This window comes from Erpetoichthys calabaricus, chromosome 13, assembly GCF_900747795.2.
Source record: "Erpetoichthys calabaricus chromosome 13, fErpCal1.3, whole genome shotgun sequence".
In the NCBI taxonomy this organism is placed as follows: Eukaryota; Metazoa; Chordata; class Cladistia; order Polypteriformes; family Polypteridae; genus Erpetoichthys; species Erpetoichthys calabaricus.
Genome location: NC_041406.2, coordinates 67,105,240 through 67,120,239, shown reverse-complemented (window position 1 = coordinate 67,120,239; position 15,000 = coordinate 67,105,240). Strand labels below are relative to the sequence as shown.

At 35.3% G+C, this 15,000-nt stretch overlaps 1 protein-coding gene across 7 annotated transcripts in view; it reads left to right on the top strand.

Moving 5' to 3' along the window:
- akap9 (A kinase (PRKA) anchor protein 9) overlaps positions 1-15,000 on the top strand; it is a 268,377-nt gene that overhangs the window by 78,232 nt on the left and 175,145 nt on the right. For all 7 annotated transcript variants that reach the window (XM_051936181.1, XM_051936179.1, XM_051936183.1 and 4 more), the window contains 3 exons: positions 2,250-2,335; positions 5,252-5,393; positions 12,759-12,856. In XM_051936181.1, coding sequence (XP_051792141.1) covers positions 2,250-2,335; positions 5,252-5,393; positions 12,759-12,856 — 326 coding nt within the window. The remainder of the gene's footprint in view (positions 1-2,249; positions 2,336-5,251; positions 5,394-12,758; positions 12,857-15,000) is intronic.

The window sequence follows — 15,000 nt, the reverse complement described above, 5'->3', positions numbered from 1 at the left end:
AGAAAAAAAAAAAAAACTAAAACAGCTAAATGGGGCTATGCATACGAACTTAAAAGGTTTAAATAAAACAGAAATATATACCTTTTATTTTTACTTCCTTAACTTGTCGAGGGTGTATCCTGTAGCAAAGCCCTAACTTTTTTCTTGAAAGCCCGTTTCAGTCAATAAGTCTTAAAAAGAGGTGTAAAGATATTGACAATAAGCTACGCAAACCCACCAAGACATGCAATCGTTTAAATCAAGGCGTGAGTCGAAAAACACCATCCCATACTATTAGTTAACGATTAACACATTTCTATATGTATTGTAAGCATACAATACAACTGATAATATGTTGCGCTTATTTATCTGGTGTACCGACATTTTTGCGCGTTTAACGGCTGAAATCTAATGTGGTTTGTGCCCTTCAGAATGAAAACAGTTTGCATTTACCTTTTTAATAAAAGGCGAGCTTTTAAGCCTGAGAAATCACCCCGTAAATGCACACGTTTAATTGCACATGTGTTAATATGTATGCTTACACAGTATTAAAAGACACTCAACAATTAACGTCATTTACCTTTGTTCCCGCGTTTGATAAAAGGCGAGCTTTTAAGCCTGAGAAATCACCCCGTAAATGCACACGTTTAATTGCACATGTGTTAATATGTATGCTTACACAGTATTAAGACACTCAACAATTAACGTCATTTACCTTTGTTCCCGCGTTTGACTCGTGCTGTAAATCTCTTCCTTGTTTTCAGTTCACGTGATTACATAGGAGGCGTGATGACGCGATACGTGACTCCGCCTCCTCCATTAGAGTATATGGACAAAAAACAGGTTCCAGTTATGACCATTACGTGTAGAATTTCGAAATGAAACCTGCCTAACTTTTGTAAGTAAGCTGTAAGGAATGAGCCTGCCAAATTTCAGCGTTCTACCTACACGGGAAGTTGGAGAATTAGTGATGAGTGAGTGAGTGAGTGAGTCAGTCAGTCAGTCAGTGAGGGCTTTGCCTTTTATTAGTATAGATTCTAAATTACATGGTGATAGCTCATACACAAATCAGAAAAGGTTAGCTCTGAAGGTGACTTAAAGAATAGCCAATTATTTGAACAGCATTCACGGTGATTTAAAGCATAACTAAGTACACGTTGACGTTTACATTACTAAAAATAGCAAAATGCTTGTTTGAATATTATGCAATCTTGTAAAATAGAAATGCTTTTAAGGTTATTTGGTTTAATTTACTTAAATTATATTTATGTTTTGCTTAATTAACAAAATTTATTTTTAGATATGTTTACATGAAGTGAGCAGCAGCTACTGTGATCACGTCTGTCTGTCTGACCATATTAAACAACTTGGTTCTCTGTGGACTGATTTTTTTTTTTTTTAATTTGGAATGTGTTCTTCAAATTTTGTCACAAAAGTTTCAATTTTCATTGTGATATCTCAAATAGAGCATAATATATACTTTTTTAAAAATGTAAAAACTTACATTTAAAATGCATTGGCAGATTTTCAAAGTCCTCTAACTTAGAACAGCTTTTAGAAGCCATTAGAACATGGGAAATATTGGACTAAAAAGGGTTATTCACAGAAAATGCCAAGCACTTGTTATCATTGTCATTTTAAATTTAGTGTCAAATTTTCAAAATTCACTTTCTCAAAACAGAAAACATTTCTAAAACCTCACCTACTGAATCATTTACTGCTTAATATTTACTTTGTGAGTTTATTTCAACATTTTCTTTTGTACACCTATAATTACCACTGCAAAATAGATACCCAGTACAAATTATTGAAATGCCAGCATGTTCTCATTTGAACGCCTGAATTTGCTGTCATGTTGGTCATTTGCACAAATTCCTGCAATACTGTCTTAATCTGTCTGTTGCCTGAAGACATAACAGGTATGTTTAAATGGTCTTCATAACTGTAAAGAAATGAATTGAAGAAAACGCTCTCAAATTGTGGCTTTGTAACATTTTTTCTTTTCATGTAAACATGTACTGTAGTATTTACCTGAACTGTCATTTCCGCACCCAGCCACTGTATATACTGTATGATACACTGAAAAAAGGTTGAAGAACAGGAATAGATTTTTTTTTCTACAAACTTCAAAGCTCTCCGAATACACTTGAATTTTATGCCATGCATACATTTTTTTAACTTGTTGTACTTGATTTTTACTTTAATTACGTCATTAACATTTTCATGTGTTTTTGCTGTAATAATGTTAAAAAAATATTTATTTTTTTTAGATTTTTGTGATGACTTGAGATGTACACACAATCAAATTCGTACGCTCCTGAAGATGACATCAGAAGAATGCAAGCAATATATTTTGGTAATGCTTGTGTAGATACACTTCCAAGTTAACCTACATTTTATAATTTAAAAAAAATCTGGAATGTTCTCCATTCGACTTTCTCGTATACGTAAAGAATATGTAATAATTGTATGACTATGTCAACTTCTGAAATAAAACACGTACCTATTCAGATTTCAAGTTTATTTGATAGTTCTTTTACCAGATTAGATAAATTTCCAATTACTGTAATATTTTGTGTTTGTACAATGTAATTTCTTTGCGTTGTTCAGTTAAATAACAGCTAAAAATAATAATTCATGCAGCATAGTTAATAAACTGTTATCTAAATAAGATGAATAATTATATATTCCCAAAATTATATATTATTCTAACCCTGTCTTTAACTCTTTCATTCTGTTTATATGAAAAATCAGAGCATAACCGTGTATGCAGCTGATTAATTTTCTTCTGCCTCGCTTTGCGATGTTGTTTGCTTTTTAACTCTCATTTTCAAATAAAAAATTAAATGTAGTTAATAAAAAAAAGTTCAGGCAATCAAAAAATATGTTCAACAAGAAGGAATGTCAATTAATTCACAGTGCAAAATTGATGAAAGATCAAAACATATATAAAATACAATTTGTGGAATTAAATGTGAGGACAAAAGTAAATGCATAGTGCAAATCAGAAGGGTACTCTATTTAAATTTCAAAACTTTAAATTTTAAACAATATCTATACAGTACTTTAATTAAAAATGATCTCTTATCGGAAAAATTATAAAAACAATGATTTCATTGATCATAATGTAATTTATTAAATTAGTTCAAACAACCACCGTGATAAAACAAATTTCTTTCGTTGACAAAATAACGTGTAACAATGACAAACAAACTTGCCAACTGTTAGAGTTCAAATGTAGCTAATCATATGTAATAAGCATTGAACACACATATTTACTAACACTAAGTTCCTTAATTTCACCAATGAATTAATAACCCATTCATCCATCCGTCCATGGATGGATGAATGGATAATAATAATGAATTAATAACCCTTCGTGGAAATTCAGAACCAGCACAATGAGGAAAATTTCACAAACACTATTAAATCACTAAAAGTACTGTATTTTAAGCACAAAACCAAAAAAAGCAAAAAGTAAATTAAAAAAAAAAACACAGCTGAAAACAATTCTGGAACACAATTTGCCTTAAGAAGACCGTAACAAGTACCTAAATGTCAAAATATTATTATTTGTTTTACAGATAAATTTGTTTCAACAATATCACATAATCAACTTTCAAGAAAGCATGTTAAAATATTTTCAGTCAATCAAAGTGGTGGGGTATGGGGTATATTCTAGAAAATCCCCAGTTCTGGGTAAAAAAGGTAGTTACAAATTTGACACCCATAAAAATATCAATCCTACGAGGCAATAAACTTAAAAATACCAAACATCAGAAGAATACTTCTGTATACTAACTACAGTTAGTAATTTTGTTAAGGGCATTGATTTGCCAGTGTTTTGTAAAGCATCACCTGTAAAGCATAAAATTTCTGGATTGTTCTCCACTCAACTTTCCTTATACCTGTTCAGGTAAAGTAGATGTCACTTCTGGCCATCCAATTATAATCATATCTGTGTGTTTCTTACAAAATTTCATCACTTTGTTTATAATGCAAGTTTATATTGCAAAGAACTACTTCCGGTAATCTGATCAAACAGAAATTTCAAATCTGATTGTTTTTTGTGGTCAGTAATATACCACTTCCAGTCGCCTGATCAAGGTCAAATATTATATCTAACGATAAGTAATGATCATACAAAATTTAAATTATTTATCTTTATATAATGGTAGTAATGCATATGTAATTTTGCTAATACCTGTTAAGATATCATTTCTGGTTATCCGATTAAGGTGAAATTCTGTATCTATGTGTTTCTTAACCTAACTAATGACGATATAAATAAATTAAATAAAAATATAAATATAAATTGCTTCTTATAAAGCAATTTCACATGAAAAATTACTATACAAAATTTCAATTAATTGTTTATTTAAACTATGTACCAATTTATTTGAAAAAATTTGAAATGTGCTCAGGTAAAATACCACTTCCAGTTGATGTATGTTGCCCAAAAAGTTAATAGAAAATTAACATTTTGATAAAACAACTATATGCCAAATTTCATTTATGTAGCTCAAAGCCTTCTCAAGTTATCATGTTTCCGTACATACACACAAAGACATAATTGTAAAAACAGTCAAAATGTGTTCAAGAGTGCATGAAATGTGGAGATTCATCAAAATCTCGAGGTCGAATTTTTTTCGCAACTACTATATTTTCTCTATACTACGTATACGAGAAAGTAAAAATGTACTTAGCTATGAAAACATTAGTCAAGTAATAACTAGATTTTTCAAAAACAAATGTATTATTTAATTGTTACCATTAATCCAAAATGTGTATATAGGTATATTAGAAACTTAAGTAAATAATATGTTACATATGTATGTGTTTGGTAAATCCTGCATTAGTGAAAATACATATCTGTGTGTGGTTAGATCTGTTTAATATCTTCAACAATTCAAATGTGTCCCAGAATATTTTGTAGAAAGGTGATCATTTACTAAGTAAATCTTAACACTGTAATTAATCAAAAGAAAGATTTAGATAATAGTGGTAGTTAGAAAATTTGTGTAAAAGCACTCGGCACTCTGTGATGGAATATAAATTGATAGCTTTTCCATAGCTTAAAAATAAAATAATTTTTTAGGCTATAGTTAATGAGTTTTTTTTTTTTGTTGTTTGGTGATATTGTGTTCTAAAGTTTTATTTGGGTTTATAAATGAGTAGTATGACCTATACTAGTTTTATTTTTTCACTATCACAATATATATATTTATTGCTTTTTTTATTTTGTTACTAACCATACAAATGTGTGTTCTAGTCTTATAAAAATAAATTAGGATTGAAGTACCAGGAAGTATTTCAAGATAAAGAAGATGCTAAATTAAAAAAGGCTGTAAATGTATTCAGTATGAGAAGCAAGGAATCTTCTGATCCTCATGAGGTTCTAAATGAAGTTAAAGGTAATAAAACATGCACTTTTACATTCTTCACAGCGGTATACCATTTAAGGCGTATATTACTTAGTGAAACATTTCATGAGCTGTATTTTATGATATACACAAGTACACGCTCAAATTGTATGTTTGTTTCTTTCTTGGTGCATTGCATTACAAAAGAGGGAGCCACCAATAGTTGTTTATGCTTTATGATGTGTGCTATATGTTATCTATTGCTGTTTTGTCTAAAATTACAAATATTTGTGTAAAACACATCCATCCAAATGGAAGTGGCTGGCACTGAAAACAGATCTCTGTGGGATTAGATTATAATCTTAATGGATAAATCAACTAATGTAAACTGCAGCAAATACAGTACCTGAAATTTCCACATTTCATTGTTCTACAACATTGAGTCACAGTGGATTTAAGTTGGCTTTGTTGATACTAATCAAAAGAAAAAACTCTTTAATTAAAAACGTAAAACAAAAAATAGTATATCAGGTAAGTCTTCACCCCTTCAGGTCAGTCTTAATTAGGTGGACCTTTGGCACAAATTCTGTCCTTGAATCTGTGTGGACAGGTCTCTTTCAACTTTACACATCTGAATACTGCAGTTTTTCTTCTCTGTTAAATTGCTCAAGTTGCGTCAGGTTGCATGAAGGTAGTGAGTGAACAACATTTTTCAACTCCAACCACAAATTCCCAGTTGGATTAAGAAAGGAACTCAGATTCACCCATTTAGGACATTAACTTTGGTAATTTTAAGATATCCTTGATGAAACTTTGACTTTTTGGTTGGAGTTATTGTCTTGCTGCCACACAAGTCTCCTCTCAAAACGTATGTTTCTTGAAGATTGCATCTGGTTTTCCTCCAGTATTTCCCTGTATTTTTTCTGCATTTATTTTACCTTCTACCCTTAAACAATCCTTCCAGGGGCTGTTGCAGAGAAGCACTCTAACAGCATGATGCTGCCACCACCATGCTTCACTGTAATCTTTTGATAATGTACAGTGTTACAACAACCAAATTTTTACTCTTCTGCTGAAAAACAAGTTCACTTTTAGTCTCATTAGACCATAGAACCTTGTTTCAGAGTGTCCTATACACTTTATGGCAAACTCTAGCCGAGAAGGTATGTCTTTTAAAAGCAGTGGCATTTTCGCAACTCTCCTATAATGATGTGACTTGTGAAACACCCAGGCAACAGTTGTATGCATTCTTTCCATTATCAGTCACTGTAGCTAGTAACTACTGTACTTTAGAGTTTGGTGGCTTCTCTCACTAGTCTTATTTTTTCATGATTGTGGACAGCTTGCTGTTACAACTATGCCATACTTTTTCATTTCTAAATGATTAGGGTACACGCATGTTGCTTCTGCTCCTTCCTGTTAACAACTCTTTTCATTAAAATTTGCATTGAACCTTCCACTCCGTAGCCTCAGGGATAACTGATTTGAATCTTCTTGTGGTTCACTGGATGAAACTTTGTTTTGCTTGCCTGCTTCTGCCTGATGCCTGATTTGTGAACATTTTTCTTTGCATCATGGAGATCTAGAAATTGGGAATTTTTTTTAATTAAAATGCATTATCTGGATTGCTGTCGATGCCTTGTATACATGCTTCAATTGGAGAAATGACCTGGCTTGTAGTGCTAGGTTGATCACACCTGTATTATCCATGGTTTTATGTATATTGTTATATTTTGGAAGCTCTGAGTTCTGGTAATTTTCTTCATGTGCATCTTACAATATCTCCCACTTTTTTAATGGATCAATCCTCCAGTGGCATCAGTCTGTGCTTTCACTGATTTTGTTTTTTTTTTTTTTGCGTGCTGCGTTGCTAACATGGCTCATTTGCTCCACCCCACTGTACTCCACCCGTCTCAGCTTCTCTGCTGTGCTGCACTCCTTTAGTGCGCTGTACTGTTGTCAGATAATTAATGGCTTTCTGCTATGCTAAAATACTTTTGTGATAAACTCCTGCTTATTAACAGTTTGTCCAGAACAAATGGTCAGACTGGAATGTCATAAAAGATACTGGTATTGTGCAGCCTCCGAAATATTTACATTGTGGATAGAAAGTTCACTGGCAGCATTTGTTCAGGTATATACCATCATACTCATGGCTTTGGAAATAAGTGTCAATGTGCCAACTTTGCAGTCCTGGGTATGGATCTGTGCACAACAAATCCCCATTAGCTAATACTGCATATGGATCTGTGCACAACAAATACCCATTAGCTAATACTGCATTGTTGTAACATAAGATCTCTTAGTGGCAAATGGTGCTATCAGAATTCATTAAACTCCGAACTTGATATACTATCCTTAACAGAAACTTGGCAAAAACTGAACAAATTTACGTCTGTTAAGGAGGCAACACCATCTGGATATAGTTACTTAATAGAGGCTTGCAGCTCAAGACAAGGCAGAGGTATTGCAGTAATTTTTATATCTGAGGTACACATCAAAAGAATCCCAATTGATGGTCCATTGTTTTTTGAGTGTCTGGTTCTTAAACTAATAACAAAATCTGGTCCTATCTTACTTGTTCTCTATCGTCCCCCAAAATATAATGGTTCTTTTGTATCTCATCTGACTGAATTATTAACCCACATAAGTTCCTTTTCCCAGTGAGTCATTGTTCTTGGTGATTTCAACATCCATATTGTCATTCCTACATGTGAACTGAGAAATTAATTCCTGTCGTTTCTGGCCTGTTTTGACTTGGTGCAACATGTTGATTTTCCTACCCACTCTGGTGGTTGTATATTAAACCTGATCTGCACATTTGGCTTACCAGTCGGCAACACTAAATAAAATAAAACTGAACAAAAAGAAATGCAAACCTTTACAAGTACCATAAATTTACACCAGCTGTTACAGACTCAAATCAAATGTATGTTTTTGTTCTATAATAGTAACAATAAGAGCAGCTCACTACTTAAAACAGTAATTCAAAGAAGCACCCAGAATCAAAATGGCAATCTCTTGATTATGAGCCAGCAGTTCTTGCCTCTGCACCACCCAAGTGGTTGTGTCAGTATCGTACCTTAACCCGATTTCTCTTTATTCGATTACATTCTTCAATAAAAGCGTGTTTGTTTTGTTATATGTGTACTCTTTGTGAAAGTGTTTTTGATATTTGGACTTCAGTCTTCACACATTATACATTTCATGTAAAAATTTGTCATTACAGTAATCCATCCTCCATCGCGGGGGTTGCGTTCCAGACCCCCCCCGCGAAAGGTGAAAATCCGCGAAGTAGAAACTATATGTTTATATGGTTATTTTTATATTGTCATGCTTGGGTCACAGATTTGCACAGAAACACAGGAGGTTGTAGGGAGACAGGAACGTTATTCAAACACTGCAAACAAACATTTGTCTCTTTTTCAAAAGTTTAAACTGTGCTCCATGACAAGACAGAGATGACAGTTCTGTCTCGCAATTAAAAGAATGCAAACATATCTTCCTCTTCAAAGGAGTGCGCATCAGAGAGAGAGAAAAAAAAGCAAACAGTCAAAAATCAATAGGGCTGTTTGGCTTTTAAGTATGCAAAGCACCGCCGGCCAAAGTAGCTGCGAGGAAGGGAGCAAGCATTTTTCAGCATTTTTTTTAGAGGAGCGTCCGTATCCTCTAGGCCAGTATGCGAACAGCCCCTCTGCTCACACCCCCTCCGTCAGAGCGAGAGAGAGAGAGAGAGCAAACAGTCAAAAATCAATACGTGCTGTTTGATCTTTTAAGTATGCGCAGCACCATGTGGGAAGCATATCGCTGGCAAAGCAGCCACATGTAAGCCCAGCAAAGAAGGGAGCAGTGCGAAGGTAATCTTTCAGCGTTTTTTGAGGAGCGGCCGTGTCCTCTAGGGGTGCGAACAGCCCCCGTGCTCACAATATATTTGAGGAGTTTTATTTAATACATAATACGCGCTGTGGTTGGGTAGCTTCTCAGCCATCTGCCAATAGCGTCCTTTGTATGAAATCAACTGGACAAACCAACTGAGGAAGTGTGTACCAGAAATTAAAAGACCCATTGTCCGCAGAAATCCGCGAACCAGCAAAAAATCCGCGATATATATTTAAATATGCTTACATATAAAATCCGCGATAGAGTGAAGCCGCGAAAGTCAAAGCGCGATATAGCGAGGGATTACTGTAGTAGTATAACATGAAAAAAATTTGTTTTAGGCATGTGTTCAACATTTCTTGCCTCGCATTTCCTGTCACCCTACATTTACACAGATCATTGTAGACACGGAACACACATGAAATGCATGTGTTTCTAATAACGATATATTATTTACCTTATATGACTCCAGGCACCTCACACCCATTGAAACAGACTTGAACTGGGAGAACTTTTTGTCCGAGTTGAGCTGCAGCAGTGGATGAGAAGGAATAGCACTCTGCTATCTGTTTATGCTGATCAACACATTTGCAAAACAAAAGACACTAATGGAGAGGTGCGAAGAAATTTAAGTTGGCCCGGGATTGAGTTTTTTCATAGGCTTTAGGGATTCTAGTGTTAAAAAAAACAACTTAAAACTCGTCTGTTGAGGAAGGCTTTTAACTTAACCTAATATTCTGTCACCTTCTTTCAGTTCACCTCTCTGTCCATATGCTGAGGATAATTTGTGTGTGTATTATATCACAAATTTTGTTATCTGTTCATGCTTTTCATCTAGTATTGAATTTAGTATTTTAGTCTGGATTATTGTCTTTTATTCTATGTACTGCTTTGTATACGCTGTATTTATTTGTTTTAGTGTTCTGTGCTGAAAATATTTGTATCCAATGTTACATACACCCTCTTATTCTTTCTGAGACTCTGTGAAGCACCTTGAGCATGTAAAAGGTGCTATTTAAATAAAATGTATTATTATTAGTATTAGTATTGATTTAGCTGTACTCCAAAGGATATTTAGTAAATTAAAAATTTTCAAGTCGCAATCCTCTGAATTGTGCTTTTTAATCACCTTTACACAGAGTTGCTTGCAACACACAGGGTTGCTTGGGGTGTTTTTTGTCTTCATTGTGTAGGATAGACCTCAATACTCACTCACCACAAGTTGAACCTTTTAAATACAAGGACATATATACTATAGTCAATTGAAACCCCTTGATCTCCATTAATGATTTGAATTCTAAAGCCGACTGGCTGCACCAGTGATGATTTAGGCACGTGATACAAACGGAGGTGAATACTTATGCAACCAAGTATTTTGTGTTCTTTATTTGTAATTTAGACCACATTGCAGAGAATTTTTTTCACATTGACATTACAGGAGTTATTTTCTGTTGATCAATGTCAACAAAGCCAAGTTAAATCCACTGTGATACAATGTTGTATTACAATAAAATATAAACACTTCCAATGGGGTGAGAACTTTTTGTAAGCACTGCATATTATTAGTACTGTATAGTAAATTGGATTCACTGAGTGATCATGTAGTAATGGAATGTATTGTAATCAGATTTTACTTTAAATTCTGTACACATTATTGTGCTCAAACATTCATCTATATATATATATAATTTACTAAGCCGCCAGCGAGCAAGACACCCATAGAGCACGCAGGACGGAGCCACGCCCACCAACTCTAAGACCATTGGATACGACGACAACTCGCAGAGCCACGCCCACCAACTCGGACGTGACGACTCACAAAACACGACGTCATTCATGTTCGTCTGTGCTGCAGTCCATATGCACCTCTGAGCCACGTTGACTTTTCGGTTACGACGCACGACCGCGTCCACCATCGCAAACTGTTTTACACGCTACATACAGCGATTCCAACTCTTTAAGACCAGAGGAGGAGAACACCTGCCCGACTGGGTACCAGCGTGTAAAACCATCGCAGCTTTTAACTTACCAAACAAGGACAACCTGTCTCTCGAGGCATTCACACTGCCGGAAGACAACCATGGGATACGCAAAAAATAGCCATGTCAGTCAACTCACAAAGCCCAGCCCACCAACTCGAGCACGTGTCCACCCACGCTCTCAAGGCATTCACAGTGCCTGCTCAAGTGCCCGGTCGCAACAACTTACCAACTCGCTTTCGTCTCTGCTACAGTACACATGCACCACTGAGCCATGTTGACTTTTCATTATTCTTTTCGGTTTCTGCTGCATTTCTATATATAATCCACCAAGTCGTCTGACCATGGGATACAAATGACAGAGCACCACCCAACAACTCGAACCGATACAGAGACACGCCCACCATCCCTAAGAGCATGGGACGAGAACGCCTGCCCGCCCGCCTGATTGTTACCAGCGTTCATCGCAATGTACTGGAGTATAAAACCATCACAACTGCTAACTCACAAACACCAACAATTCACCAAACACCGCATCAGATGCTTTCTATATCTAAGAAGATATATAGATACTCATTATTCCCCGGCACGCGTCCACCCACGCTCTCAAGGCATTAACAGTGCCTGCTCATGTGCCCGGACGTAACAACTCACCACACACAAATTTTGCTTAATTTGACTCAACATGGGAAACCTCACCCGGCCCGGACACGGAGAGGATTGACAGATTGATAGCTCTTTCTCGATTCTCTGGGTGGTGGTGCATGGCCGTTCTTAGTTGGTGGAGCGATTTGTCTGGTTAATTCCAAAAACGAATGAGACTTCCTACTGCTAAATAGTTACGCGATCGCCAACCGGTCGACGTCCAACTTCTTAGAGGGACAAGTGGCTTTCAGCCACATGAGATTGAGCATTAACAGGTCTGTGATGCCCTTGGATGTCCGGTACTGCACGCACGCTACACTGAATGGATCAACGTGTGTCTACCCGGCGCCGACAGGCGTGGGTAAGCCGTTGAACCCCATTCGTGATGGAGACCGGGGCTTGCAATTGTTCCCCACGAACAAGGAATTCCCAGTAAGTGCGGGTCATATGCTCGCACTGATTACGTCCCTGCCCTTTGTACACCTAAAGCCCCCCCCCCTGCTACTACCATGGTCGGGTGACTTGGTGGATTATATATAGAAAAGCAGCAGGAACCACAAAGAACAATGAAAAGACAACGTGGCTCAGAGGTGCATGTGGACTGTAGCAGAGACAAAAGCGTTGGCGGTGGGCACATGAGCATGTAGTATGTACTGAACGATGATTGTATGTTGGTTCGTAGCGTGCATTGTTGCAATGTTACTTTCCTTGATGGTTTATTAAATTACGGATTTTTCAAATGTTCATTTTTTTCCCTGTGCTTAAAAATCATTAAAAAAAGCGCCGTGATTATGCGGCGTATGCTACGCCGTGGATTGGCTAGTTAAATATAATTTTCAAAAATCTCCAAAAAAAAGTACAGGCTTAATCAATAAATTACTTTAATCTGTTATTTTATCAATTATATTTTCAGACTTGCATGAAGATCTGCAAAATTTGAGGGAGCAGATACTATGGGATTACAGTTGCCTGGAAGAATTTCATACATTGTTGAGAACTGACCTCAGTAAGGTAAGTGGTGCTCTGACCAAAAATAAAAAAAATAAAAATCATGTGGTAGTTGTTACTACAAATGATTAGCAGAACATCTGCAATATGCCTCAGTTAGTATTTCACTGTACATACACTTGCTTTCTGATACTCAGTCAGTCATTATGTTTATGAAAAAACATATATAATCTACTGTACAGCAGCCCCAAGATTCCTAAAAAATGCTTGCAAGAACTCTTTTAATGCAAGAACACTTATCTGTTGTATTTACATAAAACTTGCACAAGGGTTTGTCATCAATGTGATGTATCAAAAGAATGTGTTTCTTCTGATTTTTACTCTTTTTTTTTTTTAAATATCAGAGAATTTTTTTTGGGGGGGGGGGGAATCGGTTGGAATCTATTCAAATACAAAATTGTGATTTGGAGACTGACCACACACTTTAAAATAAATGTTGAACATTTTTAAATAAAATGTTAGGCAAGTAAATAGACAGAATTGTTTCCCCTAAGAGCAATTAGAGCATTAATCTTAATGTCTCAACCTTTAAGACAAGAACAATTTAAAATATTTTTTCACAGAATTTCAGATTCAATATACCTCTATAAAAAAATTGAAGTACTATATAAGACATTTTATTTGAAATATCATATAATTCTCAATGAATAATATGTTCATTTTCTTTTGAAAACTGGTGAAAGGTTATTGAGAAGACATGGCTAATGATTAACAATTAAAATGTAGCACATTTAATCGACAAATAAAATTTAAGGTTCTTATTTTTAAACTTTTCCTTTGTTGCAAACAGGGCTTTAGGGGTGTACTATGAGAGCTATGAAAAAATATATTAAAAAGTGACACGATTTTACTAAAAAATACACTAAAAAGTAAAAAAAAAATTTTCTTGTTCTTAAATTTTGTTGATTATATTTGACTAAATATAAAATCGTGGGGTACCCATAAAATAATTAATTGAATTCAATTAAAGTGCATAGATTTGTTAAAGTGAAACTTCTAACCAGCTTAACTATGGGGGGGTTTTGGGGAAGTATATAGGATAATGTTTGCCGCACAGTCCTTGGCATATTATAAAAAACTTTGACTTGGGTGGGAAGCCGATTTGACAGAAATGATGTTAGCGACAGAGTGGAATCGAACTTACTATCTTAAAGTGAAACATTCATTCATGTTCATTTCTTATTTCAGAAAATCCTAACCATAGTGAAACCTTACACGTGTAAAGTACTGTAAATGTGTGTTTGTCTATTGGAGAATCAAACCTTCAGTCTCTCTTAGAAACCTCGACTGAGCCAATATTGCCAAAGTTGTATATAAATGATGAAAAATTGGTACACTTTAAAAACATGAGTTTGTGTACATTGGTCTTGAACCTTCAACCATTTAATTGAACGTCCAACAAGCTAACAACTTGACCAATGCTGCTTAACTTTAAAATACCTGAAGCCTACAAATAAAGTCATAATCCGGGCCACCTTAAATTCCTTCGCACCTCTCCATCAGCATCTTTTGTTTTGCAAATGTGTCAATATCATTTTGATTGCTGGTACAACAAATAGTCCTGAGCAGGCATCAACCACAGCACCAACTGTGGTCATCGCTGCTCTTGTGAAAAGAATGGAGATAAATACCATCAACTCAGAGAGGGAAAGGCAAGTTTGTTGTATCACGTGAATGTCACTGACAAAATAAAACTGAATAATAAAAAAAATAGCACTAACTTTTACAAGTACCCAAAATTTACACCGGGTGTTACAGACTCAAATGAAGTGTACGCTTTTATTATATTATAGTAATAATAATAGCAGCTCACTACTCAAAGCGAGGAGCACCCAGACTCTAACCCACAACCTTTTGATTAAGACAGCAGTTCTTACCTCTGCACCATCCAAGAAGACGTATCAAATTTCTGTCGCTTGACAATTTTAAGCTTAGGTTTTACCTCATTGACAGCAACATGTAAATTGAATGTTTTTTTTTCCTTTGGTTATATTCTTGAATAAAAGCGCACACGTTTATTTGATATTTGGACTAAAGTCTTCACATGTTATACACTTCTCCATTATTACTATACATTATTACATGGAAAAAGTTTCTGTTTTAGATATGTGTTCAGCATCTCTTGGCTTGCATTTCCTGTCATCCTA